Source organism: Diuraphis noxia, unplaced genomic scaffold (genome assembly GCF_037042655.1).
Source record: "Diuraphis noxia isolate RWA-SAM2 unplaced genomic scaffold, SU_Dnox_SAM2 contig0001, whole genome shotgun sequence".
NCBI lineage: Eukaryota > Metazoa > Arthropoda > Insecta > Hemiptera > Aphididae > Diuraphis > Diuraphis noxia.
The window spans coordinates 38402106-38414637 of NW_028301711.1; the positions used below are offsets into that span (position 1 = coordinate 38402106).

The 12532-nt window shown below is 28.6% G+C and overlaps 1 protein-coding gene across 4 annotated transcripts in view; it reads right to left on the reverse strand.

Annotated features, from left to right (window-relative positions):
* LOC107168741 (cell adhesion molecule Dscam2-like) overlaps positions 1 to 12532 on the reverse strand; it is a 308280-nt gene that overhangs the window by 262195 nt on the left and 33553 nt on the right. For all 4 annotated transcript variants that reach the window (XM_089215614.1, XM_089215615.1, XM_089215616.1 and 1 more), the window contains exon 2: positions 11907 to 12091. In XM_089215614.1, coding sequence (XP_089071740.1) covers positions 11907 to 12021 — 115 coding nt within the window. In that variant the 5' untranslated portion in view covers positions 12022 to 12091. The remainder of the gene's footprint in view (positions 1 to 11906; positions 12092 to 12532) is intronic.

The following is a 12532-nucleotide window of genomic DNA, read 5'->3' on the forward strand; positions in this document are numbered from 1 at the left end:
AATTTAAGTCTTATTGTTCATAGAGTGTGTACTCGTACAAAATTAAAAAATCGTATTTTTCAAATAAATATTTATTTAGCAGAAATCATAATTTATTTATTTCAATTTTATATCTCTTTTATGATTTTTTTAAGTTTTATAAATAAATTTAACTTATAAAATTAATTATTTATTGGTATGTATTTTATTCATAATAGTATTTAGTTGTTTTCCAGTTTGCTAAAAAGGAGTCTAAATATAATATAGATATATAAATTAGATAGGTGCACCTATATAACAAATGGTTTAATAAGATATTATTATTCCAAGGCTAAAAATTCTGAGAGACATTCTAATATTAATACTAAATTTTGACGCAATATAAAACGAATACTTTATTCAACTGTAAAAATTAAATCTTAAGCTCGGTATACCTCAGCCCTTTTTTTTGAAGTTTCGTTTTTATACTATGTCATTATGGTATAATATTTTGTATATTTATGTTGGCCATCATAATAAAACCAAAAAAAAAAAAAAAACGTAATATTTACTGGTGTTAAAATATAGTAAATTAACTCTTAAGTATTTCGTCTTTGGTAAGATTTGATTTTTTTCCTGAAAATTATAGTATTCTATATAACTTGTGAAAGCCAACTGATGAAATTGAATCACTTGTAAAATGTATTTTCGTTTTTATTAATATTTCATTCCAGCTAAAATTGAGTAAATCAATTTTTTTTGAAAACTTAAGTGTGGCTTCTACTTGTATTCAAGTATTATTAAAAATTTTTATAGGCAGCCAATAATAATATTTACAATCTGTGTGCTATTTTCGAGATAATAGGTTATGACGTCTTGTGATGTGACGTGCTTTGGTGATACTTAAATTAATAAAACCCTGAATTCTACGTCCACTGGTATATTGGCTGCTTGCACCGACCGGCTTTCAGCAATAAAAATATAGAACAATACTTCGATAACTACTATACAAATACAGTTTTTAATTAAAACATCACATCATACTTCGACGGAGTACAAATTGATTTTGGAATGTTTTACAGTGGTTTTCAATTGTTAATTTCCCAACACTATTCAACAGACAATTATTATTATAATTATTACTGTTATCGACGTTATTGTTATTATTGTTATTTATTTTTTTAATAAAACATTTTTTAATTTTTTTTTTTTTTTACACCCAATTGCTTGCACATTAAAATTCGAATTCACCTTTTGGAATCAATAAATTTTATATTATGTATAATAATATTGTATTCATATACCTCTTTCTTCGTCTTTGATTGGGCGACACTCGCATTCTTCTCCTTTATTCAAAGTTCAAATTTTCACAAAATAACTTTCCTTCTGTGCACTTCAAAATAACTTATCTATAAAATGTTCTATCTTATTTTCTACTCCCCCACTTAATTAGCTTGACACGTTAAATGCTCATGAATGGTCACATTTTAAATATTACATTATCTCCTTAAATATAAAAATATGTATACTTAACACATAAAAAAATTATATTCTATTTTCCGTCTTATCATTATTCAACCACACTAGCTATAATTTAACTTATTCCTGAGCTATAATATTTTATTTTTTGTTTGGTATATAATTTATGTCATAATATTAATATAATTATTATAAATCAATAGGTATTTAATATTATAACCTCAATTAAAATTCAATTTTTTACCTGTTGAGTTTAATATCAGTACAAAGTTTATATAGTAATGAAAAAAAAAAAAGTAAATCAATTACGAGCAGCTGATGTTTTATTTATAACTTTTGAAATTCAATATGATAAACAGATATATTTATTAATATTCTCACCAATCTCAAACTTGTAATGCTTTTAAAAATATCCGTTTTACTATAGACTAGCTTAATACACAGAGTCAAATTGAAATTATTAGTTCATAATCATAATAATATGGATACATTACTAATAGTGGATACCATTGATTTGTGTTAGATCGGAAGTCAAACATAAAATAACGGTAAAAATTTATAGTTATAACTTTTTAAGTTTAAATATAGTAAAATATATTGTTTATTATGATTAAAAATGTCCATTTGTCTGTGTGATGTTTTAAATGGCAACAGTCAATAAAACTAAAATAATAATTAGTTATTGATTGAAAGGTTTATCGCGAAGTTAAAGCATAATTCTGCAGGTTTTCTTAAAACAACAAAGACTTACTAGTTTCAATGTGTATATCAATTATAAATTTCAATTATCCAAAATATAATATTAAGTGTAATAATATTTTGTTAGTGTACTGTTATCCTTAAACATTAAATTATTATTTCGAGGAACACAATGCCATGTAAGATTTTTACAATATTCTACACGTACAAATTTAAATACAATTGAAACCAATTGAATTTTATAAATATCATTTAGGATAGGTAATAATTATTTTATTATGATATATTTATTAGTGTATTTTATTTAAAATTGTATATTTAATGACAGAAATAAAATTAATTAGATACCTACGTAGATTCTAAGCATTACACATGATAAATGATGTCATGACATGATGTCTACAAAAGACACGCTTAACATGATAAATTATTATTATTATATAGTAATATTTTGATATTTTTCAATGTCTTGATAGTTAATAATGTTATTAAAGTTAAGTTAAATACATTTTAACTCCTATTTCATAATTCACATCATCTTATACATTAATATACTTGTTCATCGAAATTCATTGCACAATAAACTATAATCCTTGTTTTACGATACAACTAGCTATGTATTAGAATATTATAAAATATATTGTGTTATATTCATAAAAATCAAATATAAAACTTATTTAATTTAAATTATACACAATGCAACTTCGCTTAGATAATCATAAAATATCTAATACAATTAATAATTATAATCTATAAAGTGAAATATCTGAATAACATAAATTATCAGATGTATGTTAGATTGGTAGATAAAATGTTGATAACTGTGCAAAGCATAAAAATCGAAATTTATAACAATATATGTGACAAGTTGTTTATGTCAGTAGACACGAGCATCATTCAAACTCACGATTTAGAAACCTAGACTTTTGAGTTAGGTACCTAAAAAATAACAGAAAAACGTCTCAATTAATTATTTTTACATTCATTTTATAAAAACGTCAAATATCACATGATAACAATTAACAATATTATATTGTTAAATATTAAGTGTAATTTCCAATAATATTGAATAAAAATACACGTTTCATGTATTATTATAGTAGTTGAAATTATTTAGCCCATAAATTGTTTTTACCTCAATGTAATTTAATTGAATAATATCGCAAGAGAAAATATTATATTCCACAACCAATTGTATTGCTCTGACTAACTAGAATTCTGTGATTTATTGATTTTCTGTCAATCAAAAAAAAAAAAAAATAACAATAATAATAATAACAAAAAGTAAAACATCATTTGGAAATATGGGTAGTATGAACGAGTGTGTCAAATAATATAGCAGCCAATGAAACGTAGGTACATAATATTTTGCAATCAATAAAATGTGTGTAGGTACAAAGCAAGCTGAAAAATGAAAGAAAACTCAAATCACACGTGGCATTGAAATCCGTTTCGAAGGTCTTTGGATATGCAATGTAATATAAATAATTTGTCATTTTAAAAAGTAAAGATAAACGATATGTGAAACACATTATTCCTTAATCAAAGTTTGTGTAGTTTGGTTAACGACTATGGTCATACTTGCAAACTATTGAACGACGTATAATATTTTTTTAAATTTTCCTTCTGGAAAGTTTTGTTGAATTGAAATATTTCATTTATTTATTTATTAAAATTAAATGCATTAATAGTAATAGCTGATACGAATACCAACTGAGATGTAAGCTCATATATGGTATACGGAGTTCAAAAATATTACGATTCGTTTAATGTAAAATACTTTTACAAATAAAAATATTATTTAATTAAATAAACATAATATCAACATAGAAACTTCAGAAACAAAAATAAATTAACATCAGCATTACATATAGGTACATATTATACGATATTATGTTTAGACATAAGGAATTTTTATGATTTTATTGATACACACATTCTTATCATTATATTTTGATACTTATCCAATATCATGTCATCTACATTTCAAATTATATTTTTATTGATCAGCATGCGATATATCTAGCATTCTTGTATGCTCATAAGCAAATAACTAAAGGATTAAACAGAACTCAAAAGCTGAACGAGAGATAAGAATAAACATTTTGACATGATGTTTCAGGTTCCTATTGCAGCAATAATAATACAGTGTGTTAGGCCACTTGGCAGTCAATTATAGATAATCTGGTGAAATTTTCAAATCAAAGACGTCCCTATTAAGTATTAACTCAACATCAAGAGAATAATAAATTTAAAGTATTTTTCGTCTGTGCTTAAAACAACACTATAATAATTAGTATACCTACCTATATCATAAATTATAGATATTTTATTTATTTTGACAGATTGTTTTAATTTTATGATAATAATAGGTAAATAATTTTAAAAAAACCCTTCAATAATTGTATTATAAACATTACATACAACGTATGTAGAAATAATTAAATGATCACACAGATTGTGTGATGACTGTATCTGTGCAGTTTATGCGTAGTTTTCAACAGTAAATATAAGTAAATATAAATACTAATAATAAACTACAAATTGTTATCATTTACACAAATACCGATAAAAATAACTTTAACAGATAATATTATGTACCTATCCAGCAGCATAATGGAATTCAGTTCGTATATTATGAAATTATGAAGAAAGCGCTTCACTTTACAACTGTTACAGCTAAACCAAAAATAAAAAAATAGGCACTCATACCTACACATAAATTAATTTAAAATCACCAACAATATTGCAACACAACCGTTTAATATTTTGTATTTAATACCCTTTATACTACTACCACAGTTGGATGCTGTATGGTGGTATTGGAAGTTACGATTAGTTTTACTTGTTTGGGATGAAAATTATTTAACAACTACTCTTAAATAAGTATCGTTGGTCACTAAAACAATATAATTGTAACTGACATGCAAGTCCGATATAATATTATGTATATAAAATAAGCAAGTGGAAATTTGCTCAATCACCATTCACCAGTGTATAATAATAATATAATACATATAACATAATAATAATTGTACAATACTCTCTATACGATGTATACGTGTAAATTTCCCTATGGTATACGATTGCGGGGAGGGACAGTAATAACAACGAGAAATGATTATTGTAATGATACATTTTATTATAATAAGCAGTGTACTTCAGTTCACATCTCGCGCGTGTGGTGTGTTCACACAATTTTCAATACGACTAATATATCAACGTACCTATCACAAGTAGTTGTATGTACACCCATAGATTATCATAAATATAATTATTGTCATACTCGTTTATTGCAATATTCGTGTGTATGTAACAAACGGTCAGTGACAATTTAATGTTTGCTATATTATTATAGCAATACACATGGGGTTAAGCGCAGCCACTTGTAGCCTTTGCAGTATCAAAGCGTTAACGGAACAAAAAAATATAATTTCTATAAAATAAGATCGTAATATATAAGTTATATTGTCACAAATCCTTTTAAGTCGATTGAAAGACTTGAACTTTAACTCGGTAATGACGTATATAATATCCATCGGGTTAAATAATATAGTTCTTAGTGGACCCACACAGTTTTAATCACTTAACTGGAATCGATTACATAATGTATTCAAAGTGATGATGTCTTCGAAATCACCTCCTAAAAAATTAGCATATGCATTTTACTGGACAAATTGCACTTCAAATTGGATCTTTATACATCCATAATTTACTATATACGCAGATTTCTAGGCTACTGATACCTACGACCACCATGCGTCGTGTTCATGTGCGCGATAACGATAACTTTCTTTCAGTATATTTAAGCATTTCACGGTGATTAATTACGGGATAATTTTGAGTTATGATAATTTACGTCGATAACATGTAAATTTTACGCAAAATTCTATGTGGTTAGGTATAGACTTTATTTTTTGTAATATTTAGAAGTTTGAAACACTCACTGATCGCAATTTACCACGGATATTTAACGACCTAATTATTCGTAAAAGTTTGGTTGAAATATTTGAACGGGAATTTGAATTATCGGAATTTGAAGTTAGCATGTGATGGATATTATGCAATTAACGAAGTAAAAATATAAATAGATTCACAGAATTATATATTATGTAAATTAAGAGAAAAACAAGCAATGGCTAGGAAAATTGCAATTTACACGAGATTGTAATTCAAGCTGTTCGATCTTGAAAGAAAAAAAGTTGATTAGAAGTGAAATATTTATTGAGTGTCTATGACTTACACAAGACTTTTCATAGAACAAATATGTTATTCTGAGGATAGTTGATAGTGGTAAATAATATACAGTGAAACCTCTGAATAGCGGATACTTTTGGTTGTCAAAATGTTGTCCACTATTTGGGGGTATCCGTTATTTATAGGGGTTAAATTTTTTCGTATAATAATGTACTATGTAAGTAAGTATGTATGTAAGAATGTATGTAAGTATGTATAACGTTATTACTTATTATTAATTATAAATTATGCATTACTTTTTTATATTTTTACAAATTATTATTTATTATTATTATTAAAGTACATTTGTAAAATAAAAATAAAAGTTATGTACGTGTATTTTTAAATTATTTTTGTTTGAAAAACGGTGAGCTTTTTCTGTAATCCCATTAGTAATATCATCAGTAATGTTATACCAGAAATAAAAAGAGAAATCTTCTTTAATTCGATTGATGAAATAAAATGACTTACACTCTTGACAGCTGAAAAAGCATCCTGTAAACTTGTTACTTGATATTTTGAAGTTTTTGCTTCGTCAGGCTCGTCTTCAACCTCATTTTTGGGCTTATTGGGCTCATCAGGATAATCGGTGCTCGTTAGATTGATGTCGTGAATGGAAATGATTTTGTACATCTCAAAATATGTATCTAATTCAACACTGCTATACATCAGTGTTATGAGAATTAAAAGTTCTCCATCTAATTTTCTGGTATCAATTGTTTGCCATAATTGTTCATTGTCTAGGTGACTGAAGCCACATAGCAAAAAGCATTTTTTTTACAGTGTCAGGCTTAACTTGGGCTTGAGCAGAAGCCACCTAATACACAGCGTCCAAATCGTTTATAACACTAGAGACTCCAGCATCCAAATTAGCTGTTGCTTTTTGTAACAGTTGCTTACGATAGAGCTTTTCAAATTGTCAGATTATGCCCTGGTCCCAAGGTTCACCGTCAGACGTCATATTTAGAGGAAAAAAGACTAGCTCGATATTTTGAAGTTTAATATGAGGATGAAGAGCTGCATTTTCGATAATATCTAGTATTTTTCTTTAATTTTGTATCATTTGATTATCGAATATCATAAGCCAGCCTGTCATAATCTGTGTGGCCATTCAGGCCTTTTTATTTCAATACTAGTCAACGAAAATTTACTTATGTCTAATTTTTGAAAGCTTGCGGTCGTTATGTCTTACTTACGATGAGAGGAAGTTCAAACTCATCTGTCATATTGCAGCACAATAGCACAGTCCACCGTTCTTTTGAAACTTTTCAATCGCTGCACGTTTCATGTTTTAATTCCATAGTTGTATTGGGTAGAATTCGAAAAAAACCCAGTCACATTATCGTTGAAGATATCACGCTATATTTTTATCAATTATGTTTGATAATTTTTTCATCCAGCCATTAACAGCTATTCTATCAACTGCTGAAGCTTCCCCTCGGATAGATTTATATGAAATGTTATGCCTTTTTCGAAAATGTTCAATCCAACCATTTGAAGCTTTAAAATCATTTAACCTATTAACTTCAGCGATCTATTTGCCTTTTAATGTATTGTTGGCCCGGAAAAGGGTAAATTTTTTTACCAAGTTTTGTTAAACCAGACCAAAAGTTCTTGATCAATCACACTGCCTTCAGGTTTTCTTATTTTCGTTAATTTTCGTTCTTCATTTCCATTTTCATCCCCTCACATTATATATTTTTTCTGTGTTAGACATAATATTCGCAATCTGTGTTTTTCCAACTTGAAAATTGTCCACGAAGTGCACGAAATTCTACGTTTCCGTTGTTTTTACGGTAATCTAAAATGTCAATTTTTTCTTTTTCGTTTTAACGTAGACATCGCGTCAAAACCCGTCACTTACTGACCTACTTTTGTCATAACAAATAACCGTTTCATCGATAACCGAATTTGTAGTAATCTTATCGATATAACGAGTTTGTTATTGTAATTGCATTATTATGTGAGTACATATGAATGTGAATATCTATTGTTTTCAAATAAAGATTAAAATAATGCCCGTTATTCAGAGAGTCCGCTATTCGGAGGTTTTTCCATAATGAAAATGTCCCCATTCCCCAAAAAACGTCCACTATTGGGAGATGTCTGCTATTGGGAGGTATCCGTTATTGGAGTTTTCACTTTATTATATAGTTTATGCGCTGCATGGAAAATTAATTTCTACCCAGCCTTTTGTTTACGTAATGGGCAGTATTGGAAAATAGTTTCTATTGAGTGGAACTATATTCAAAGATATTGTGAGATATGGAATGAAAAAAGACCCTAACTGGAGAAATAAATTTAAATTTCGAAGAAACATAATAAAAGAATCCAAAAAATGCGAATACTATATAAAACGTATTATAAAATTATTAGGAAGGCACTACTTCTGTGTCACAATAATGCCCAAATCAAAATCATTAATTTAAGAGTAAAATAATAGCAGCACAAGCTTACTTTATAGGCATATTATAGCAAATATAAGCTATAGATAGACACATACATTTAGGTATTCAATAGAACGCCATATTATGATTCTACTCCAGTTACTAAAGTTTAAACGATGTTTAGAGTATCTTAGAGTATTTTACAATCGTAAATAAATTGAAATCCGGTATATTTTGAAACATTGAAATATAAATGACTGATAAAAACCTTCATACCATTATTAAAGATTTTACTTTTTTTTGCTGGGTAAGGTGAGATTATGTTTACAAACTAGACAGTCAACAATAATAAAGAAAAATCAACAATGCACATTCCACCGCTACTCTTGCTGGTAAACAAATTTCCTACATGTGGATCCCCGGCCATTGTAATATCGAAGGCAATGAACTCGCTGACAAGGCCGCCAAACTCGCCCACCTAGCCAATAACTCTTTCACGTCCTTGGATTTTACATACCAAGACGTTAAGAGAATCATTGCTAAAGATGTGCATGACCAATGGGAAAAAGAATGGGCAGAACAGACAACCAAATTACACGAAATCGAAAGAACCACATACCCTTGGCCGTTCCCTGCAAACATATCCAGGAAACACTAGACAGTTATTACTCGCCTCAGGATTGAACATACCCATATAACCCACCAACACCTCATGAAGAGGGGAGAACCTCCTGATTGTACCGTCTGTAGCTCCCTTCTTACCGTCAAACACTTCCTCACGGATTGCCTATGCTACGAAAAAGCAAGGAGGGATTTGAACCTTCCGGACCAGCTTTCCGAATAACTCAGTCCCGAGCAGAGCAATCTCACAACTACCCTGGAATTTCTCCGCATCACAGGACTTCTTCACAAAATTTAATACAATAAGTTAACGTAATGTTTCATTGTTTTCTCTCCTTTATATATTGTATCTCTACATAAAAATGTATTACTATGTATAATTTTGTAAATATAATGTTCGTCCAATGGCCATAGTAGCCGCGGACTTGATTCTATTAATAAAAAAATAAAAATAATAAAGAGAGTGCAAAAACTTGAATAACGTCCGAAGAGGTTTAGATGTTAGTGATGACCGGAGTTGGCTTTAGATACGATCGACGTGTGCAATGGCACAGGGGTGCCAAAATCAAGAGCGCGCGTGGTTGCCTGTTTATATATTTAAAAAGAGGGTGAAAGGCGCTGAAATAATACTTGCACTGGGCGCTGGAAAAGCTAGAGCCAGCCCTGGTGATGACTGATGATTATAGTAGCAGAAAGAACATTTACACATTGTACTCTACTAGTTAGATTGAAATGAAGACACAACATAAGAGGCTTACCAATACGTATTATATCCAACGTAGATATAAGCGGGTTGTGTCCAATACAGTAAAAAGCTTAAGTGAAATTAGTATAGATTTATTGCAAAAGAAATTTGTCGAATATACCATGTGCCCACAAACACAGGATACACACAAAAAAAAAAATGAATTCGTTGCGCATGCACAAAATGGAGTTAGAAAGTAAAAAAAAAATGTAAGTCATAAGAATTTATGATCCAATAAGTTAGTCTCAGATGTCACAAACAGAATTCAAAAATATTTACAGGGTACTGAGTAACTAAGTTACGACATAGAGTGTTCCAAGTTTTTAGGACGTATAGTATTAAATTTAAAATGAAGGTAACCGTTATTCTGCCTATCCAAAAATCTTGCTATTAGTAAATAATAATATAAGATGGTGACTAAAATGCAAATTGAGTTGAGCATAAGTATATTAAATAATTTGGGTATGTTTGGTTCAACAGTTATAGATAGGTTGGTAGTATTTGACATACTGATATATATATATATATATACGAGTATAAGGTCACTCAATTTCAGAACAGGTATAATTGATACAAATTTTAGAATATACGAAAGGATACTAGAATTTATTGAACGCCTATACAGAAGACCTATCGGCTCAAATAAAACGTTACGAAGTTCATACAATATTGTGCAGAGTATAAATGGCGAGGTGAACATCATCATTCAAATAATGGACATTGGATGAGAGATTAAAGTGTTTGATAGAATAATAAACGTTGTGAATATATTAAACCAACGCTTAATTAATTTAAAATATTCATCACCATTTAATATACCTATTTTGACGAAATATTATTTAACGCATTAGCAATGACATTGCAATAGAAGATATTATAATATTGATGCCGTATACTATACGGCGTATAGAAATCGTTGTTTATCTATGCTTATACAATTTTAAAACAGTTAATTATGTAGTATTGATCTTTAATCATTCAGCTCAGTGAGTATACCAGCCTCAAAATATGTAATTAATCATATTAATATTATGTGAGACTAATTCTGTACCGGTTCACACATTTTTTTTTTTTTTTTGACGTATTGTGCGTAGAACAACATGTAAATATTTTGATAATTTTGTTGTAAATTTTTCTTTTTTTCCGGACATTTATAGATATTAAATAGAGAGATGAAATTATTGGTTTTACAATGATATTTGTGTTTTTTTCTGTCTATAATAACATTTTTCTGGTAGAAAAAAGCTTTGATTAGAAGAACAAAAAAAAAAAAAAAGTTTTTGCTCAAAACCAAATCAGTGTTTTTGGTGTAATTAAAAAACGTATAATCATAGGTATTTAAAAATATCTCCAGATGATGTCTATAATACCATAATATTCCCAAATATTTTAACTCCTTTTGAGCTACTTATAATTTAAATATATTTAAAAAATATAGGCTGCCTGACAGACTATCTCCTCTTAGAATAGTTTTTTGTATAGGTACAATGATTTTCATTGAATTCAAATACATATCTTAATATCATCCATTACTGTGTAACCTATTGTTGTACAGCAGACCAGTATCTATTTATTTTTTTTATTTTATAATAATACAATTAATGTTTTTCTATGTAATTGATTTTGAAATACAAATTGTTTGTAACTCTTATTTTAAACACAGCGATCGTGATCATTAATGAACATCATGACGATCACGTTAAAAATTATGACGCAATGCAACAGCGTCTCACGATATCGACGCTCAACAACTAAAAAAAATAAATTATAATAACACTGACCTGCATGATTGACGCATAGCAGTGCGACAGCCAGTCGTATAACAGCACGTCCGAACATGTCGCCGTTCATTTTGCCAGTGCGTACTCTACTTAAGTAGCCGTTTGAGTGACACATCACGGGAGTACCGACATTACATCATCGTGAACGCCGATTTATTGACACCACGTCTTAACCAAGTGAAAAACTGAAAAAAAAAATTGACATGTGATAAAAGTAACTACAAAATGTACCTATTATTATTATTATTATTGTTATTATTACTATTATTACTATCCTTCGTCGTTTCTGTTCCAATAAGAATCTACAGGAAACTGAACGAGGAAACAAATAAAAAAAAAAAGTTAAAATATTTATCGAGGTAATTCTCGGGAAAATTTGTCACTGGAAGTTTTAAACAAAATCAAAAATTATCGAGCATTAAATTACGAATTGAACAAAAATTCGAATCATAAAAAGTTTATATTCTAGTAACGAAGTGTCCAGGATCAGTTAATATTATAAATTAGTCATAGTATAGCTGTTATCTTTTTTTTAATTTCACATTTTGTGATTCACGTGTAAAAATGTATCAAAATTGATACAGAAATATGATTTAATAAACTGCATGCATTTTTTCCGATTTTAG